Below are 21,889 nucleotides of genomic sequence, written 5' to 3'. Positions count from 1 at the left end.
GTACATGTTGCATTTGGATACCGGGTATATGTTGCATTTGGATATCGAATAGTCTCAAGCTGTCTCACTTTTATAACACATCTGAAAATGATTCAAATTTGAGTTGGAAAAAAGTCATTTTTGTTGTTCATCTATAAACATCAACAATAACTGGTGCTAACAGTGAATAAATAAACTCAGCAGCCAATCTGAGGATTTATGTTCTGTGACAGCACACTCCAGAGCTGCCTAGCAAACCTGTCACTCATCCCAGCTGCTCATGTCACGTAAATAATATGCCTCATAAATTCACAGCTCTCACTAACTTAGTCTAATTAAGCAACCTACATGAAATAATACTATAGTATACCATGGTATAAATACTATAGTACTCACTGTAGTGTTTTTGCTGACTTTACGGTAGTATTCACTGTAGTGTTTTTGTGAACTACAGTCTGCAAAACCACTACAGTGAATTCTGTAGTATACTGTAGTATTTACAGTTAACTATAGTATAAATACTATAGTAAAAAACTGTAGTATACACTATAGTAACTAATGTAGTGTTTTGCAAATTGTAGTATACTGTAGTATTTACAGTAGTGTTTTTGCGGACTGTACTATATTGTAGTATTTACTACGTTTGATACCGGAGCTCCAAGGCATGCGTCGGAATCGCTAAGCAGTGTACTTCGAAGCAATGTGTCGATGCCTGTATCCCTTTATCAGAAGTACGTGATCAATGACGTTTGAAGATTAGTTTCGTCGAACAACCACCTGATTAGTTTGGTATTGGATTGGTAGAAGACAAAAAGGTGTGGGATGTTATCTATATTCATTTGGCTGCTCAGCAGGTGCCACTACTGTACAATGTGTTGATCAAAGTCTTGAATAATTAACTTATTTTTGACACAATTGTCTGGAAAACCTCAATGCTTCAGGAAGCTTAGTTTCCCTATCACTAGTATTTACTGTAGTGTTTTTGCGGACTGTAGTATTCTGTAGTATTTACTATAATGTTTTGTTTTATTATCTTTCACATAAATGTGTAGGCTTTCTCCTTGAGAAAACCTACTGGAGGGTTCCAGTCAGGGCTGCACTGGGGGCAGGGAAATCGAGCGACCAAGAACGTGGGTGTGATCAGAGATATTACAGTAATACCACCCCTCTCTCCATCTCTCTCTCTTGTTGGAGCACTAACCCTTATTCTCCAACCCTTCCTCCTCTATCCATCCAACCATACATAATCAAGGAATACCACTTCTCCTTCCAAATCTACATAATTTTGTCCTCAGATCTCGACCCCTTCCACTTGAACAGCACACTACAATCTGTGTGTCACGTTCTGACCATAGAGAGCTCTTATTTTCTATGGTAGAGTAGGTCAGGGCGTGACTTTTTTTTCTAGTTATTATTTTCTATGTGGGGTTCTAGTTTAGTTTTTCTATGTTTGGGTGTTTGGTATGATTCCCAATTAGAGGCAGCTGGCTATCGTTGTCTCTAATTGGGGATCATACTTAAGAAGCATTTTTTCCACCTGTGGGTTATGGGATATTGTTTGTTTTGAGTTAGTGCACGTAGCGTCGCTGTAGTTACGGTTTGTTTATTCATTTATTGTCTGTTTTGTATTTTGCTAAGTTTCACTTTATAATAAAGATGTAGAACGCTACTCACGCTGCGCCTTGGTCTGTCTATACACACACGAACGTGACACTGTTTCTGCCTCAACACAGGAATCCCTCTGTAGCATGAACCACTCTCAAACAGACAGGCAGACAGATGCATGTACACATACACCATTATAGCACAAAAGCTTGTGTGGCCCCTCTGACTCTGTGCAGAGCCATTGATTATTGTAAAAGAACAAACGGGGACCTATTCAGTTCCTGTGAGGCTGACTCACTGAATTAATCTATTTTCTGTGTTTTCAACTGACTGCATGGAATCTGACAATCGCCACCCCCACCTAAAGAGAGTCAGGATGGAGAAGTTAACAGCATCAAAATACATCACTGAAGTTGATGATTTACTCTACAAGGATCACATTCATACCTTTTGGGGGGGCTTTTTTCTCCCCAATACTTTTTCTGGAAATGTTTTCTTCTTAAATAAAATAAGCAAACAACACTCACCTTCAGAATCACATCCATAAGACTTGCACATAGAGAGACGGAGACAGAGAGAAAACCTAATACAGCCACCAGAGGTGGAGCCAAGTCAATCCAGTTCAGTCTAACTCCAGGGAGACATCATTGCCTAATGATCTGATATTTTCCCACTCCTCAAAAAAAGATATACTGTACCAGTCATAAGTTTGGACACACCTACTCATTCAAGGCTTTATCTTTATTTTTACTATTTTCTACATTGTAGAATAATATAGTGAAGACATCAAAACTATGAAATAACACATGGAATCATGTATATGCAGTAACAAAAAAGTTCTAAATCAAAATATATACAGTGGGGGAAAAAAGTATTTGATCCCCTGCTGATTTTGTACGTTTGCCCACTGACAAAGAAAGGATCAGTCTATAATTTTAATGGTAGGTTTATTTGAACAGTGAGAGACAGAATAACAACAACAAAAAAATCCAGAAAAACGCATGTCAAAAAGTTTATGAATTGATTTGCATTTTAATGAGGGAAATAAGTATTTGACCCCCTCTCAATCAGAAAGATTTCTGGCTCCCAGGTGTCTTTTATATAGGTAACGAGCTGAGATTAGGAGCACACTCTTAAAGGGAGTGCTCCTAATCTCAGTTTGTTACCTGTATAAAAGACACCTGTCCACTGAATCAATCAATCAATCAGATTCCAAACTCTCCACCATGGCCAAGACCAAAGAGCTCTCCAAGGATGTCAGGGACAAGATTGTAGACCTACACAAGGCTGGAATGGGCTACAAGACCATCGCCAAGCAGCTTGGTGAGAAGGTGACAACATTTGGTGCGATTATTCGCCAATGGAAGAAACACAAAAGAACTGTCAATATCCCTCGGCCTGGGGCTCCATGCAAGATCTCACCTCGTGCAGTTGCAATGATCATGAGAACGGTGAGGAATCAGCCTAGAACTACACGGGAGGATCTTGTCAATGATCACAACGCAGCTGGGACCATAGTCACCAAGAAAACAATTGGTAACACACTACGCCGTGAAGGACTGAAATCCTGCAGCGCCCGCAAGGTCCCCCTGCTCAAAAATACATATACATGCCCGTCTGAAGTTTGCCAATGAACATCTGAATGACTCAGAGGACAACTGGGTGAAAGTGTTGTGCTCAGATGAGACCAAAATGGAGCTCTTTGACATCAACTCAACTCACCGTGTTTGGAGGAGGAGGAATGCTGCCTATGACCCCAAGAACACCATCTTCACCATCAAACATGGAGGTGGAAACATTATGCTTTGGGGGTGTTTTTCTGCTAAGGGGACAGGACAACTTCACCGCATCATTTGACGGGGCCATGTACTGTCAAATCTTGGGTGAGAACCTCCTTCCCTCAGCCAGGGCATTGAAAATGGGTCGTGGATGGGTATTCCAGTATGACAATGACCCAAAACACACGGCCAAGGCAACAAAGGAGTGGCTCAAGAAGAAGCACATTAAGGTCCTGGAGTGGCCTAGCCAGTCTCCAGACCTTAATACAATAGAAAATCTGTGGAGGGAGCTGAAGGTTTGAGTTGCCAAACATCAGCCTCGAAACATTAATGACTTCGAGAAGATCTGCAAAGAGGAGTGGGACAAAATCCCTCCTGAGATGTGTGCAAACCTGGTGGCCAACTACAAGAAACGTCTGACCTCTGTGATTTCCAACAAGGGTTTTGCCACCAAGTACTAAGTCATGTTTTGCAGAGGGGTCAAATACTTATTTCCCTCATTAAAATGCAAATCATTTGATAACATTTTTGACATGCGTTTTTCTGGATTTGTTTGTTGTTATTCTGTCTCTCACTGTTCAAATGAACCTACTATTAAAATTATAGACTGATAATTTCTTTGTAAGTGGGCAAACGTACAAAATCAGCAGGGGATCAAATACTTTTTCCCCCCACTGTATATATATTTGAGATTCTTCAAAGTAGCCACCCTCTGCCTTGATTACAGCTTTGCACACTCTTGGCATTCTCTCAACCAGCTTCATTAGGTAGTCACCTGGAATGCATTTCAATTAACAGGTATGCCTTGTTAAAAGTTAATTTGTGGAATTTCTTTCCTTAATGTGTTTGAGCCAATCAGTTGTGTTGTGACAAGGTAGGGTTGGTATACAGAAGATAGCCCTATTTGGTAAAAGACCATCTCCATATTATGGCAAGAACAGCTCAAACAAGCAAAGAGAAACAACAGTCCATCATTACTTTAAGACATGAAGGTCAGTCATTTCCGAAAATGTCAAGAACTTAACGTTTCTTCAAGTGCAGTTGCAAAAACCGTGATGCGTTATGATGAAACTGGCTCTCATGAGGACCGCCACAGGAAAGGAAGAGTTACCTCTGCTGCAAAGGATAAGTTCATTAGAGTTAACTGCACCTCAGATTGCAGCCCAAATATATGCTTCACAGAGTTCGAGTAACAGACACATCTCAACATCAACTGTTCAGAGTAGACTGCGTGAATCAGGCCTTCATGGTTGAATTGCTGCAAAGAAACCACTACTAAAGGACACCAATAAGAAGAAGAGACTTGCATGGGCCAAGAAACATGAGCAATAGACATTACACCGGTGGACATCTGTCATTTGGTCTGTTGAGTCCAAATTTGAGATTTTTGGTTCCAACTGCTGTGTCTTTGTGAAACGCAGAGTAGGTGAACGGATGATCTCTGCATGTGTGGTTCCCATCATAAAATATGCTGCTGGTGAGTCTCTGATCCACCTCTAGGCAGACGACACCATTCTGTATACTTCTGGCCCTTCTTTGGACACTGTGTTAACAACCCTCCAGACAAGCTTCAATGCCATACAACTCTCCTTCCGTGGCCTCCAACTGCTCCTAAATACAAGCTCTTCAACCGATCACTGCCTGCACCTGTCCGCCTGTCCAGCATCACTACTCTGGACGGTTCTGACTTAGAATATGTGGACAACTACAAATACCTAGGTGTCTGGTTAGACTGTAAACTCTCCTTCCAGACTCACATCAAACATCTCCAATCCAAAGTTAAATCTAGAATTGGCTTCCTATTTCACAACAAAGCATCCTTCACTTATGCTGCCAAACATACCCTCGTAAAACTGACCATCCTACCAATCCTCGACTTCGGCGATGTCATTTACAAAATAGCCTCCAATACCCTACTCAACAAACTGGATGCAGTCTATCACAGTGCCATCCGTTTTGTCACCAAAGCCCCATATACTACCCACCACTGCGACCTGTACGCTCTCGTTGGCTGGCCTTCGCTTCATACTCGTCGCCAAACCCACTGGCTCCAGGTCATCTACAAGACCCTGCTAGGTAAAGTCCCCCCTTATCTCCACTCACTGGTCACCATAGCAGCACCCACCTGTAGCACACGCTCCAGCAGGTATATCTCTCTGGTCACCCACAAAGCCAATTCCTCCTTTGGCCGTCTCTCCTTCCAGTTCTCTGCTGCCAATGACTGGAACAAACTACAAAAATCTCTGAAACTGGAAACACTTATCTCCCTCACTAGCTTTAAGCACCAGCTGTCAGAGCAGCTCACAGATCACTGCACCTGTACATAGCCCATCTATAATTAGCCCAAACAACTACCTCTTCCCCTACAGTATTTATTTATTTTGCTCCTTTGCACCCCATTATTAATTTCTACTTTGCACTTTCTTCTACTACAAATCTACCATTCCAGTGTTTTACTTGCTATATTGTATTTACTTTGCCACCATGGCCTTTTTTGCCTTTACCTCTCTTATCTCACCTCATTTGCTCACATTGTATATAGACTTATTTTTCTACTGTATTATTGACTGTATGCTTGTTTTACTCCATGTGTAACTCTGTGTTGTTGTATGTTGTCAAACTGCTTTGCTTTATCTTGGCCAGGTCGCAATTGTAAATGAGAACTTGTTCTCAACTTGCCTACCTGGTTAAATAAAGGTGAAATAAATAAATAAAATAATAAATAAAGCATGGAGGAGGAGGTGTGATGGTGCTTTGCTGGTGACACTGTCAATGATTAATTTAGAATTCAAGGCACACTTAACCAGCATGGCTACCACAGCATTCTGCAGCGATATGCCATCCCATCTGGTTTGCGCTTAGTGGGACTATCATTTGTTTTACAACAGGGCAATGACCCAAAACACACCTCCAGGCTGTGTTAGGGCTATTTGACCAAGAATGAGAGTGATTGAGTGCTGCATCAGATGACCTGGCATCCACAATTACCCGACCTCAACCCAATTGAGATGGTTTGGGACGAGTTGGACCGCAGAGTGAAGGAAAAGCAGCCAACAACTGCTCAGCATATTTGGGAACTCCTTCAAGACTGTTGGAAAAGCAATCCTCATGAAGCTGGATGAGAGAATGCCAAGAGTGTGCAAAGCTGTCATCAAGGCAAAGGGTGACTACTTTGAAGAATCTCAAATATATATATATATATATATATATATATATATATATATATATATATATATATTTGATTTAGAACTTTTTGGTTACTACATGATTCCATATGTGTTATTTCATAGTTTTGATGTCTTCACTATTATTCTACAATGTAGAAAACAGTAAAAAATAAAGAAAAACCCTTGAATGAGTAGGTGTGTCCAAACGTTTGACTGGTACTGTATATATACACACTGCCATTCAAAAGTTTGGAGTCACTTAGAAATGTCCTTGTTTTTGATAGCCAAGCATATTTTTTGTCCATTAAAATAACATCAAATTGATCCGAAATACAGTGTAGACATTGTTAATGTTGTAAAGGACTATTGTAGCTAGAAACTGATAATTTTTTATGGAATATCTACACAGGCGTACAGAGGCCCATTATCAGCAACCATCACTCCTGTGTTCCAATGGCACGTTGTGTTAGCTAATCCAAGTTTATAATTTTACTGTACAAATACATTATATTAGAGTAGGTTTGTTTCATCTCGTCTTTTTCCCAGTATAAGTTTGTCTCGTCTAATAGCCCACTATGGTACACTCAGAGTCCGATCCTATTCCTTAGTGTAGCATGTAGTGTGACCTGGTCACTCTCCCTCACACATGTAATATGAGCCTGTCCATAATCAGAGCACTTTCTCTCAGCAGCTCCATTCCCTGCCCTCTGCCCCCTTGGATCCTACCGTTAATCCAATAATCACACTATCACATTGACTTATCAAAACCATTGCCGTCTTTCCTGATAGATGTCGCTGCATTTGGCAGCGGAGAAAAGACCAAGCTGAATTGTTATACTCAGAAAATAATTCTAGACTTACCATTGATTTGTCTATTAGCACTTTGTTTCCTGATAATTATTCCCTTATAGGTAAATAACATCTGGATTGCATGTTCACTGTTTCCGTCTTTGCAGCCGAATGCCACAGGAAGAAGGGGTGGTAAGAGACTGAAGCTTTTCACTCCTCTATAAATCAGGTTTTATGAGTTGACATTGTGTAATTTGTGTGTTACTCTTACTTCACAACAATTCAAAGAGCGGTTTGTTGATATGTCCCCCAGTGACACAAAGCAGCTCTTCAGTACTGCTGTGTGTGTTGGAAGCCATTCTCTCTCTTGCTCTCTCTGGTGGAACATTTAGGTGGAACACTTCTTAGGTGTCAGTATGCAAATTAAATACTGTAGTATTTACTATCGTTAAAAAGTGTTGTGTTTTTGCAGATTGTAGTGTTTTTGCGGACATTACTGTAGTATTTACTACAGTGTTGTTTTGCAGATTATACTGTAGTATTTACTATAGTATTCTACAGTATACTACAACATTCTATAGTAAGTACTACACATGTTAGAGATATTACAGTGTGTAGTATAGTATTCTACAGTATACTACAGAATTCTATCGTAAGTAGCCAACTGTCGTATTATATTGTAAAACGTATTGTATCTCATGTCGGGATGCTGAGCTTTAGAGTATAGTAGGCCTAGGTTATTATGATTCTGAACCAATTGCACCCCCTACTGACTAGACTACACCTATACAACTCACAGTTCTGAACAAAGAATGATAATGGTTCATGGCTAATTATAGGCTACAGTCATCTCCCGGTCATAACCAATACAAACAATATAGTAGTCTAATATTTAAACACTGTTGGTTTGTGCATTTACTAAATAACAACTCATAATATGCCTACTGGTTGCAGGCTATTTGACTTCAATTCCATGGGAGTACCGGAATGCATTTAACTATAGGTTAAGTGTTTCAATTTATTTGTTCATTAGAGAACAGTTTCGAATATGTAGGCAGCAACCTCCGGGTTGTAGGCCTAGGCGACATAAAGGTACGTGACAGTAGGCGGAGAATGGCACGGAAGCACAGAGGATGCTCGCACGTCACTGATTACCACAAGCCTTCAGACGAGCCAGAAACGATGAAGCCTGGTTGCAAAGTTACCTGTCTTTGTATTTTCATTTGACAACGGCGATAATATTCAAGGTAAGGACAAACATATTTTATAAGCGAAAAGACTGTGTTGTCTTCTTGTCACCAATTTCTTTTGCCAACTTGTCACCACCTGAAGATGTCGGTCATATTGTTGGTGCCGCCACCTGCCGACGTTTTGGGCGTCAATGGAATACGCTACCTTTTTTTGTTTCATAAAACAACTATTTTCTTGACAGTCGAAGTTCGCACTCAATCACTTCTCTTTTGCAGTTGTTGGTAACGCCTATTCAAGCAGTCTTAGTAGGATTTTACTTGCTCATTGTAAGGCAAACTATTGATGACACAAGAAGCTGACTTGCTTATGCCGCGTTCAAAACAACTGTGAACTCGGAAATCTCCGAATTCTGACCTCAGTTTGATCAAGACAACTGTGAACTCTGGAAAAAACGAGCTCGGGAACTTGGCCTGCTTTCTAGAGCTCCGACCTGAAGATCACTGACGTAATGATTTCACCTCGTTTTCTTTCAGAGTTCCCAGTTGTCTTGAAAGCACCATTAGCCCTAGCAACAGGCAGAAATACATCTGGTTTGTCACTTCCCCATAACCTAACAGAAGGAACTAACTACACGTTGTAGAAGAACGTAGGCTACCTACGACTGTTCACCTGTTCATGCATCATTATGACCGCTATGAATATGATTAGCCTGTGCTAAAAGTATACACAATTCAGTAACAGGAGTTGTTGACCTGCTTATGATATTATTTAATAACAGGACATGATGCCTATACTATTTGGGCTCTGTGACTGCCTTTCAGCATTCAGGCATAAGATATACAGTAAACCAGATATTTCTATGAACTTCTACTTGATTAGAATAGTCCCCATGGACAGCTCTTAATAGGATTGCTTTCAGAGATTTCTTTGTTCAAATTTGGCAGGGTTCCTCCCTCTGGTTAATCTGCTCTCCTGCCACCTATCCTACAATTCATCCAGTCCATTGTTTGCTTAGGTGATCTCGTGCCTTATTTGCGTAATTTATTCTCTGTTCTCGCCCTCTCCACACACCAAATATTAACTTTGGAAAATGTTTATTGCATCCCCTCTCCGCCACTCATAAAGAGACATTGTACCACGTGGCTGACTTGGTAGAGCATGGTGCTTGCAATGCCAGGGTTGTGGGTTTGATTCCCATGTGGGACCAGTACGAAAATGGAAAATGTATGCACTCACTACTGTAAGTCGCTCTGGATAAGAGCATCTGCTGAATGTGTGTGTACCGTATGACTATAGCATGGTCAACAAATCTTCAGCTCAGATAACAGAACCCCAGTACTAGCATTATACATCAACTCCTGAATGGCATTCAATCTAAAGTCTGACCAAGCACCACTTTTCTTTACATCATTGTTTTTGATGGGGAGAGCCTTTCACGACTGGTCAACTCTTAACACTCAACTTATTCTAAGTAGAATAGCAATGACTGATCAAAAGTTGCATGTGTTTACTCACGTTATGCTGTACATAATGTAATCCAGAGACAGGGTCATGAAGAGCAATTTGAAGGCAAAACAGGAAAACTACCACACTAACTGATACCCCAATCCCTTACCATAACCCCAACACTCAAACCCTAAATCTGACTATAGGTCCCACTGTAGTCCTGCTTCTGCATTGACATGATTTGGTTCTGACACATTATTTTATACATTTAACAAGTTAACCAGTTTGAACTGAAACCCCATCATAATGAAATGTTATCTAACACCATTCACAGTACGTGAGTCCAGTACAGTGACAAACAAGCAGGGAACGTGAGCTATAATAAACACATACCCACAAGGAAAAGTCATCTATTCAACATTGGTTCAGCGTAATTTCATTGAAATGACATGGAAACAACATTGATTCAACCAGTGTGTGCCCGGTGGGTATGAAACAGTCTGATTTAGCTCTGATCACAATGATTGTTTGAGAATGCAATCTCATCAGACCTCTCCAAAGAATAAAACCCTTCGCACACAGTTTTGCACTTTGAAGCAGGTCCATTGGATGCATATTTGATGATGGGCCCCAGTCAACTTATGAACACTGAGATGCTTGCTTGAGGCAGTCACTTATGTTAGCTCCTTGAGAATGTGAGTGGTTCATGGGTTGGTATGAGGCTAGCAGATGAATAGCATTCACATTGAAAACATGATAAAGCAGCACAATATATATATTTTTTCATTTTTCTCAACACAATGTGGGTGTGTAAAATAATTGCTTTCCAAGATTGAGAGCCATACGTACCTCTCTGCACAGTGCTGTGTTGTGAGGAACTGTGGGGCAGAAAGGGTCTATAACTCTATTCTGCTGACTTGACCCCTCAACACAACCCTTGATCCCAATTAAGGAGGATTGAAAAACCAGTGGAGGCTAAATCACCTCCAGGGACATTCCAAGAAGAAGTCTGAAATTCAAAGCTCTTTAAATTAGGCTACCTCTGCCCAAAGAAACAAAACAACAAGTAGCTCCAGAGGTAAAGTTGCTTAGTGAAGTGGACATGAGACCCATTGTTATATGGGCCTAATCATGATTTTAAGGTTCTAGTTGTCGACATATAGGCAGAGACTTTAAATTGTGAATTTCAGACTTCTTGGAATGTCCCTGGGGGAGATTTAGCCTCCACTGGTTTTTCAATCCTCCTTAATTGGGATCAAGGGTTGTGTTGAGGGGTCCAGTCAGCAGAGTAGAGTTATAGACCCTTTCTGCCCCACAGTTCCTCACAACACAGCACTACCCATAGAGGTACGTATGTCTCTCTCGCATTCTAGACTACAAGATGGCATAGGTATTGGACACTAGCAGAAACTATGGAAAATACGCAGAAGACATTGGAGTATACTGTGTGGCTGGGAATGGAAGATTGTTTGTTATGGAAGAAGCCTTTCAGAGCTGAATAATATTCTCACAGGGAAGCCTCAGATGGATTTAGTTCAGGTGTACTTCTTTCCACTATTGACGTTGGCGTTAGGAGATATTTCAGATTTTTGGTCACCTGAGTACTCTTGACTTTGTTTGTTTATATTTGGTACAGTAATATGCAGAAACCTTCATTTTTGTCGATGGTGATTAGAAAGATAAACTTCAGTGCAAGTGGGATAGTAGATACAAACATCTATATGTTAGCTATGGTGGTATACAGTGCTCAGAATGTTCTGGACTTGACTATCTCCTCTAGGAATTGTGTAACTGGGATATGCAGTAATTGCAAAATATTTGCTGTAGATGCAACCCTCATATCACACGATTTTATTGTGTCATGGAATAGGAACTCTCCTGTTTCCCGTTTTTCTGCTTAACAAAAGAACCAGAATGGTGGCCTAGGGAGTTTTTCCCTCACTGTGCAATGGCCTCTTAGGCGGCATTGCTTGCTCTTTAGAATTTTAGGCTGGATATCTGGAAAGCAATTTGTGACAACTTCTGAATAAAATAAATTCGATTTTTATCATACATTTGATTGGTGGGTAATAACGACATACCAGAACCATGATTATAATACATCTATTAGTAGATCATGTTAGAGGGTGAAAAGGTGTATACTTGAACTTGCTTGTAAATTAATCTATATTCTTTCTATCCAAAAGATGGCAACAACAACCACTGAAAGTGGAGGAACCAGTGGGTCAAAAGATTACAAAAAGGTATGGAGTCTTTGGGCCCCGATAGTTTATTTATACTGCATGGCACACATGTACAAATTCTGTATCAAGTCCTTCTGAGAATGAACATGGTCCCATTGGTGAACTGAGCTTCAAGAAGGATAACTGCTATTCCTCTGAAATATTGGTCAATTCTTTGTCCTCATGAGACTAGAGATGGTGGAGTGTTATATAACGGTGCTCAGTCTGTTTGTGCTTGCTGATGAAATCAAATGTGCTTTGTAAACAGCATGTAGACTAACAGTGAAATGCTTACTCCGGGCCCTTCCCAACAATGCAGAGAGAAAAATAAAGTTAATACGAGGAATAGTTGCACAATGAGTAACGATAACTTTGTTATATACACAGGGTACCAGTACCAAGTCGATCTGCAGAGGTAGATATGTATAGTACATGGATAGGGATAACGTGGCTAGGAAACAGGATAAATAATAAGCAGCAGTGTATGTGATGAGTCAGAAGAGTTGGCGCAATGGGGGGTCAATGCCGATAGTCCAGTCCAGGTAGCTATTTAGCAATCTTATGGCTAGAAGCTGTTCAGGGTCCTGTTGGATCCAGAGCAGCCGACGACGTGACTAGGTAGATCATCCACTGTGTTGAGGCATGCTGACTGCCCTACAGATTGTTTTTGACTTTCCATTGGTTCAGGATGAACAACTCAGTGTCCTTGTGGTTAGTGTCCACCCTGAGATTGGAAGTTGGTTTATAATGGGTAAGGTTCCAGATGAAACCATAACCATCATATTTCTGTATATCTGATGTCGGGACCACCTTCAGCTTTAACTGATTTGGGCTTTTCCATCCTATACCAATGTAGGTAGCCAAACACCTCTGTAGCATGAGGCAGCTTGAAGTACAAGTACACCCCCTGGACAGGACGCTAATCTATCGCAGGGCCTTACCCCGAATCTATCTCCCTAATGCGGAGTGCCAAGCAGATACGCAACAGGTCCCATTTTTACAGTCTTTGGTATGACTCTGCCAGGGATCATACTTCCAATCACATGGCGGACACTAACCACAAGGCCACTGAGTTGTTTATCCTGAACTGATGGAAAGGCAGAAACAATCTTCAGGGCAGTCAGCGTGCCTTGTGTGACTCAACGTAGTGGCTGATCTACCTAATCATGTTATCCGCCGCTCTAGAACCAACAGAACCCTGAACAGCTTCTAGCCCCAAGCCATAAGACTGCTAAATAGTTAACCAAATAGCTACCTGGACTATCTACATTGACTCCCCCTTCCATTGCACCAACTCTTTTGACTGATCACACACTCTGCTGCTACTGCTTAATATCTATCCTGGTTTATATGTACTGTATCTACCTCAATTACCTCTGCACATTGGACTTTTCACTGGTACCCTGTGAGAACATGTCTGTGTGGTCCCAGCCCACAGCAGCTGCCCTGAAAGGAGCCATCCAGCTGGGCATTGGGTATGCTGTGGGGAACCTGACATCCAAGCCTGACAGAGATGTACTCATGCAGGACTTCTACATGGTGGAGAGTGTCTTCCTACCCAGGTACAGTACACAGCACTGGCATCACTCAGCAGGGTTCTACACATCACTAGTCAGTGACACTAATACAGCACAAACCCTGTAAAAGAAGCATATCTACACCGCATTGGTCAAATTTTCCCATTGACACAGAAGTCCCTTCCACTACAAGTGTTAACTACAACATTTAGCGCGACCCTCTAAGCGTCACTGAAAGACGCACGTCTGTTGTGGCATCTGTTAGGCACTGCATATCACCCAACTGATGCTTAGTGTACACTTCAATAGCTTCCTTGCGTCACTCAGTCAATATTCTCTGTTGCAAATGTACATATTTTCAGTCCTAAATGAGTGTTTGTATATAGGTGTTGTTGTACTAACACTAATCTGTTTGTGCCGTCAGTGAGGGGAGCAACATGACACCAGCGCACCACTTCCCAGACTTCCGTCTCAAAACCTACGCCCCTCTCGCCTTCCGCTACTTCCGAGAGCTCTTTGGCATCAAAGCAGATGACTACCTGGTTAGTGTGGAAAGCCCTTTACAGAAAACACTCCTACATACCATGTTCTTCACTGATAATGCAGCATACAGTCATGTAGCAATTCACACCGTTAGTTGTCCATGATGTATCAATAAGAGCACAATTTTGTTTTATTCGTTTGATACTTCTTTATTGCATTCCTGTCTATATGAATGCGTGCTAATAGCTCATCCTGTATGAATTCCAGTACTCCATCTGTAACGAACCTCTGCTTGAGCTGTCCAACCCCGGGGCCAGCAGTTCCTGGTTCTACCTGACCAGCGACGATGAGTTCATCATTAAGACTGTGCAGCATAAAGAGGCTGAATTCCTGCAGAAACTCCTTCCCGGTTACTACATGGTGAGCCTCTCCCTTTACACAAACACCATAAATGGGGCAATTCTTATCATCTCTAGTACTTTCAGAAAATTCCAATTCATAGATTGTAAAGTATTATTTAAAGAGACATTCCGGAACATCTTTTTTAAACCTCACTCTTTGGGCAATTTGTAGTTCATACATGCATAATATGAGAAGAATTACTGTCTTCAATTAGCCATGAAATCCATAGTTTGAAAGCAACTGTTTTCTGGAAGTTGTGTGGCGCTATTTTGAGTACTGCAAGCTTGGCCCACATGGGCCAGTCCCTTAGCAATTCGATTTCCAGCCAATGAGCTTCAGCCCCTCACCATTTGAGTGACAGCAACCAAGATGCATATCGAGGAGTTGCACAGTGAAAGGAGGCTGGCTCAGGCCTGCCGAGCGTTATCCAATGAGGTTGCAGGGCAGGCTCAACGGCTTAGTGACACAGCAGATAGAAAGAGGGCAGTGACGTACTGCACATACAGTGCCTTCGGAAAGTATTCAGACCCCTTTTCCACATTTTGTTAGGTTACAGCCTTATTCTAAAATGTATTAAATAGATTCTCATTAATCTACACACAATACCCCATAATGACAAAGCAAAAACAGGTTTAGAACTTTTTTGCTAATTTATTAAAATAAACATTACATTTACATAAGTATTCAGACCCTTTACTCAGTACTTTGAAACATCTTTGGCAGTGATTACAGCTTCGAGTCTTCTTGGGTATGACGCTACAAGCTTGGCACACCTGTATTTGGGGAGTTTCTCCCTTCTCTGCAGATCCTCTCTAGCTCTGTCAGGTTAGATGGGAGTGTTGCTGCACAACTATTTTCAGGTCTCTCCAGAGATGTTCGATCGGGTTCAAGTCTGGGCTCTGGCTGGGCCACTCAAGGACATTGAGACTTGTCCCGACGCCAATCCTGCGTTGCTTTGGCTGTGTACTTAGGGTTGTTGTCCTGTTGGAAGGTGAACCGTCGCCCCATTCTGAGGTCCTGAGCGCTCTGGAGCAGGTTTTCAACAAGGATCTGTAGTTTGCTCTGTTCATCTTTGCCTCGATCCTGACTAGTCTCCCAGTCCTTGCCGCTGAAAGATGCTTGGCATTCAGGCCAAAAGTTCAATCTTGGTTACACCAGACCAGAGAATCTTGCTTCTCATGGTCTGAGATTCTTCAGGTGCCTTTTGGCGAACTCCAGACGGACTCCTCTGCCTTTTTATTGAGGAGTGGCTTCCGTCTGGCCACTCTATCATAAAGGCCTGATTGGTGAGATGGTTGTCCTTCTGGAAGGTTCTCCCATCTCCACAGAGGAACTCTGTCAGAGTGACCATCGGGTTCTTGGTCACCTCCCTGACCGAGGCCCTTCTCCCCCGATTGCTCAGTTTGGCCGGCAGCCAGCTCTAGGAAGAGTCTTGGTGGTTCCAAACGTCTTCCATTGAAGAGTGATTTAAATAAGCTGTGTTCTTGGGGACCTACAATGCTGCATACATTTTTTTTGGTACCCTTCCCCAGATCTATGCCTCAACACAATCCTGTCTCGGAGCTCTAAGGACAATTCCTTCGACCTCAAGGCTTGGTTTTTGCTCAGACATGCACTGCCAACTGTGGGACCTTATATAGACAGGTGTGTGCCTTTCCAAATCATGTCCAATCAATTCAATTTACCACAGGTGGACTCCAAGTTGTAGAAACTTCTCAAGGATGATCAATGGAAACCGGATGCACCTGAGCTCAATTTGCAGTCTCATAGCAAAGGGTCTGAATACTTATGTAAATAAGGTATTTATACATATGCCAAAACATTCTAAACCTGTTTTCGCTTTGTCATTATGGGGTATTGTGTGTAGATTGCTGATGGTTTTTTATGTAATCCATTTTAGAATAAGGATGTAACAAAATGTGGAAAAAGTAAAGGGGTCTGAATACTTTCTGAAGGCACTGTATATGACGTAGTATGCAATTTTCGGAGACCCGTTTTGGCTCGTGAGCGCTACTTTCAGAACTACTTGCTAAAGATTATGCAAATTTTCCAGAAAGTCTCTTTATTTAAGTGTTAGTAACACACTTGATCATATCCTCATATGAACATTTATCTGTTTTTCCCTCTGTCAGAATCTGAATCAGAACCCGAGGACACTGCTACCTAAGTTCTACGGCCTGTACTGCATCCAGTGTGCCGGGGTCAACATCCGTCTGGTGGTGATGAACAACGTGTTACCCAGGGCCCTTAAGATGCACTACAAATACGACCTGAAAGGCTCCACCTACAAACGGCACGCCTCGCGCAAGGAGCGCGCCAAGTCCTCGCCCACCTTCAAAGACCTGGACTTCCAGGAGACGCTCGAGGGCCTGCACTTTGATGGCGACACGTACAGTGCCTTGATGAAGACTCTGCAGAGGGATTGCAGGGTGAGGCCACTCACAGTAGATTCACTTACATATTGGTATTGCATATTCAAAACAGGAAGGCTAGTCAAATTGGTGTTGTGACAGGAAAATAGTAGTTCCTTCAGTAGCATTTGGTTGGCTATATCGCTGACGTCATTGAACTTTGAACCCCCATTGTCGATTAATATTATGAAAGGATGACGGACCTCTTCTGCATCACCTTAAGCTCTTCTGAATGACCTCATTAGTACTGTATGTTGTTTGATTACTGGGAAAGCACAGTAGACCCCTCAACAGGGATTACTTTCAAGAACAGCCCAGAGCAGAACACCTGACTCATTACAAGGCTTAGGAACTGGACTGCGGCAGAATAACAGTCACCCAACACAATGTGGTATGTAGGCAGCAACACAGTATAAGCCTACAGTAAATGTGTTTGGTAACGCAGGCACTGAAAAGGCCTTTGTTTAGAGGAGTTACAGCTTCACATCAGTGTTTGGTCAGAAGGCTGGAGGTTTGAGTGTGTTTGGTTTGATAATCCAGCTCTTGCTTTTACAGCTTTCAGCATGGGTGGTTTTCAAAGGTCACGTGGAGATGCCAATTAAGAGGATTGTTTATTAATTAAGTGGGAACAAAATGTGCTCATGTTTGTGCTTTGTTCACATTGTAGGACCAGGAATCCTTGGCCAGAAGCATGTGTACTGCATGTGTTGCGGCTCTTTTATGTTCCTGTCATATTCATGTGTGTGGATTGTGTGGTTATGTCTCGGTCAGGTCCTGGAAAGCTTTAAGATCATGGACTACAGTCTCCTGCTAGGGGTGCATGTTCTGGACAAGAGTCTGGAAAGGGGGTCCAGGGGGGACAGTAAGCGCCTCAACGGCCAGAGGGTCCTCTACTCCACCGCCCTGGAGTCCATCCAAGGGGAAGGGGATGGCAAGGTTGCAGAGCCAGTGGCAGACGATGACACGTGAGCGAACATTCACCTTAATAAGGCCCTTTAACCAATGACATGTCATTGTAAACGTTAGTACATTGTATTATTCACACCGTGATCCAGTCATACAGTGCATAGCAGCTGTGAGATGTAAATGTATTTTTGATAAATTATCAGAATGGGTGGAATTCCAGCAAAACACAAAGATGAGAAGCTGCTGATCTTCTTGGGGATCATTGACATCCTACAGTCCTACAGGTAAGAGCTTTTCATGGAACCACTGTTGGCACTGCCATCAAGAAAAACATATCTATGTAACGTAACATCTGTGCTTCTTTTCAAGGTTAATTAAGAAGATGGAACACTCCTGGAAGGCCCTTGTACACGATGGGGTAGGGTAGTGTGCATGTGTGATTGTGTTCATATTCCATTTGTCATAGTGGCCTGACACCTGTTTGTGTTTCAGGACACAGTGTCAGTTCACAGGCCCGGTTTCTATGCAGACAGATTTCTTAATTTCATGGGTGGCACTGTATTCAAAAAGATTCATCGTAAGTGACTTTGACTCACACACACTGAACTGGTTGCCTCATGTCCTTTTATATCATATTTTCCCATTCATTTGCTTAGTCATTTCACTAATGCTCTCTCTCCCTCAGCTCTAAGAGGAGCATCCTCCAAGAGGAAGAGGAGCTCCATCCATGCGATGAGGTCAGCCTCCCAAGAGGTGCTGTCCCCCCAAAAGGAGGAGAAGGATGAGAGGAAGGCCCAAAGCATGGAATGCCTGGACAGACCATGTAGTCACCCTTTATAAACTACACAACCCACAATCTATTGGGCCTGTACATAAACACACATCATGCAATCTCTGCTTTATCCTTTCTTTATGCTTTTTTTTTGTATTTCTCTGTTTTGTTCAACAGTAATAAGTTCCTCCAAGCACCCTGACCTAGTTACGCTCCCTAAAAGTTTAAAGCAGGCTGTTTCCTTCTCCTCCTCCGCTCTTCAGACTATCAAGAAAGACCTCGAGGAGCACCTGGAGAATAGGTACAGTGTCAACTGCTCATACAGTGTTTACACCTTCAATACCCTGATTGTACACTGCCCCACTTCATATAGACCTTAACCACCTTAGCACCCATATACAGTACCTTTCAAGGCTCATCCCTTGATGGAATCAACCGTTTGTTCTGTAAGACAGTGATGGAGTTATTGTTTCTCTTCCCACTGTCTCCCCAGTGCCTCTTGTACGATTGTGGCCCTGGATGACACTGTCCCCTTTCCCCCTACCCAGGGCAGCCCAGACTCTGTACATGATGTCTACTTGGTGGGTGTACAAGATACAATATGTATTTAGTTAGAAGTCAGAAATTGCTTAATAGAATATATATTTTTCCATTCTCTATAACATCACCGCTTGTTTTGTCTCTGATATCATAAATATTCCATGCCCTTTGAAGTCACTCATGGGCCCAGTCGGTATTAGAACGTTGTGACCCTGTCCACCTGTGGGGAAAATAACCTGTGGTTACCTAGGTTCTCATTGGCTCACAGGAAAAACACTTTCCTTGTCTGCTTGTTTTAGTCAATTACAAAACTACATTAAGAAAAGTACAACACGTCTAAAGATTACGGAGCAGGCAAAATGTTGAAAAGTAGCGTTCTCACTTCTTAGAGAAACGGAATATTGTAAGGCTTCCCTCATGCCCCTTTTCATGAGGATGCTAGCAGCCACTTGAGTGAGTGCTAGCTTACTACCGACCGGAACATTAAGCTAGCCAAGACCAACAACAGAAACAAACAGACTATACAGATACAAGTAGTGAGTGGAGCATTGCGAACCATAGGTCGGGATTTTTGATTTGGCTACATGTACAATTGTGGCCAAAAGTTTTGAGAATGACACAAATATTAATTTTCACAAAGTCTGCTGCCTCAGTTTGTATGATGGCAATTTGCATATACGCCAGAATGTTATGAAGAGTGATCAGATGAATTGCAATTAATTGCAAAGTCCCTCTTTGCCATGCAAATGAACTGAATACCCCAAAAACATTTCTACTGCATTTCAGCCCTGCCACAAAAGGACCAGCTGACATCATGTCAGTGATTCTCTTGTTAACACAGGTGTTAGTGTTGACGAGGACAAGGCTAGAGATCACTCTGTCATGCTGACTGAGTTTGAATAACAGACTGGAAGCTTCAAAAGGAGGGTGGTGCTTGGAATCAATGTTCTTCCTCTGTCAATCATGGTTACCTGCAAGGAAAAATGTGCCGTCATCATTGCATTGCACAAAAAGGGCTTCACAGGCAAGGATATTGCTGCCAGTAAGATTGCACCTAAATCAACCATTTATCGGATCATCAAGAACTTCAAGGAGAGAGGTTCAATTGTTGCAAAGAAGGATTCAGGCTGCCCAAGAAAGTTGAACAAGCGCCAGGACCGTCTCCTGAAGTTGATTCAGCTGCGGGATCGGGGCACCACCAGTACAGAGCTTGCTCAGGAATGGCAGCAGGCAGGTGTGAGTGCATCTGCACGCACAGTGAGGCAAAGACTTTTGGAGGATGGCCTGGTGTCAAGAAGGGCAGCAAAGAAGCCACTTCTCTCCAGGAAAAACATCAGGGACAGACTGATATTCTGCAAAAGGTACAGGGATTGGACTGCTGAGGACTGGGGTAAAGTCATTTTCTCTGATGAATCCCCTTTCCGATTGTTTGGGGCATCCGGAGAAGACAAGGTGAGCGCTACCATCATTGTCAATAAAAGCCTTTGACACTTATGAAATGCTTGTAATTATACTTCAGTATTCCATAGTAACATCTGACATATCTAAAGACACTGAAGCAGCAAACTTTGTGGAAATTAATTTCTCATTCTCAAAACGTTTGGCCGCAACTGTACATTGAAGAACTTTGCGGCATGCTTCGTTAAGCTCTTGCCAATAATCTAATCTCTGACGCAAGCTAAATTACATGCTGTTTGATTAGCTATCTTAAAATACATGATCAATTGATGTTTACTGATCGTAAAAAGCATGCATAACTCTGATAGATAAATCTGCTCAATTGGAATAACAAATGTGTAGTTCAATAGGTAGCAAAAACCCAAAAAATTAAACGGCACATGGTTGTCAATGGTTTTAGCGAAGCTGGGGGTCTCCTTGCCCCCCAGCAGCCAAATCTAAAGCTCTGCACCGTGACGTTTATTGATAACCTATTTCCTGTAAATGTCTTTTTTTTTTCACTGACATCAGCATGACTTTTGTTCTTCTCTGACCAATCCTGTGTGAAATCACTACCAAACAAATAATCTATGAAGTCATCACCAACAATGCTCCTCTGTTACATCACTGATACTCAACCTCTGCGTTCTAGTGAAGACTGGTGAAGACTGAAGTCCCATCCAACAGCACCACAAAATAGACGATGACCTCTAAGCATCAACTGCACAACAAATGCTATCATGACAGCACTCCTTTACAAACTGTCCTGCCTTTTTAATGTCGTGACCTGCACTATGAAGCTGCTTTCTCCTGCTACAGTACACTTTGCTGCTACTGTAACAGAGACAGCCCTAAGGTTTTCAGATGGAGACTACTAGCAACAGTCACATAGGCTGTTACAAAGGCAGCCCAATTCTGATCTTTTTTTCACTAATTGGTCTTTTGACCAATCAGGTCAGCTCTGAACAATATCTGATGTGAATAGATCTTGATGTGATTGATCAAAAGACTAATAGAAAAAATATCAGAATTGGGCTGTTTGTGTAAACGCAGCCCTTGTGGAGCATGTCAAATCACTTATATTCATTGCTTCTCTAGCAGAGCTCTGTTTGTATGCACATCCATGTGATTGATTCTTTTAATATTGACATCACTAACAATATAGTTCAAATCTCTGAGGCTGGATCCCTGAAAGATAAAATCCATCAAATATTTTTATTTGAACTATATTGTTAGTGATGTCA

General features: G+C 42.0%; 1 protein-coding gene across 2 annotated transcripts; it reads left to right on the top strand.

Moving 5' to 3' along the window:
* The first annotated feature begins 8,432 nt into the window (after positions 1–8,432).
* On the top strand, positions 8,433–21,591 carry pip5k1ba (phosphatidylinositol-4-phosphate 5-kinase, type I, beta a). Of its 2 annotated transcripts, none has more exons than XM_014134907.3 (14): positions 8,433–8,565; positions 12,142–12,198; positions 13,609–13,739; positions 14,119–14,236; positions 14,445–14,597; positions 16,712–17,008; positions 17,762–17,955; positions 18,100–18,180; positions 18,266–18,314; positions 18,389–18,473; positions 18,582–18,719; positions 18,846–18,969; positions 19,162–19,249; positions 21,303–21,591. In XM_014134907.3, the coding sequence occupies exons 2-14, from the start codon at positions 12,142–12,144 to the stop codon at positions 21,315–21,317; spliced, it is 1,530 nt and encodes a 509-aa protein (XP_013990382.1). In that variant the 5' UTR covers positions 8,433–8,565; the 3' UTR covers positions 21,318–21,591. The 2 variants fall into 2 exon arrangements, with proteins under 2 accessions (XP_013990382.1, XP_045547404.1); XM_045691448.2 differs by having other exon boundaries at positions 21,298–21,556.
* Positions 21,592–21,889: the final 298 nt, after the last annotated feature.

This window comes from Salmo salar, chromosome 01, assembly GCF_965601325.2.
Source record: "Salmo salar chromosome 01, fSalSal1, whole genome shotgun sequence".
In the NCBI taxonomy this organism is placed as follows: Eukaryota; Metazoa; Chordata; class Actinopteri; order Salmoniformes; family Salmonidae; genus Salmo; species Salmo salar.
Note: the sequence above shows the minus strand (reverse complement) of the source record. Positions and strands in the feature narration are given on the sequence as shown.

Excerpts from the sequence above, each read along its gene's own strand:
- pip5k1ba (XM_014134907.3), top strand. The coding sequence starts at position 12,142 with ATGGCAACAACAACCACTGAAAGTGGAGGAACCAGTGGGTCAAAAGAT. Across the intron at positions 18,181-18,265 it reads GACATCCTACAGTCCTACAG|GTTAATTAAGAAGATGGAAC; the intron begins GTAAGAGCTTTT and ends CTTCTTTTCAAG. Across the intron at positions 18,720-18,845 it reads GGAATGCCTGGACAGACCAT|TAATAAGTTCCTCCAAGCAC; the intron begins GTAGTCACCCTT and ends TTTGTTCAACAG.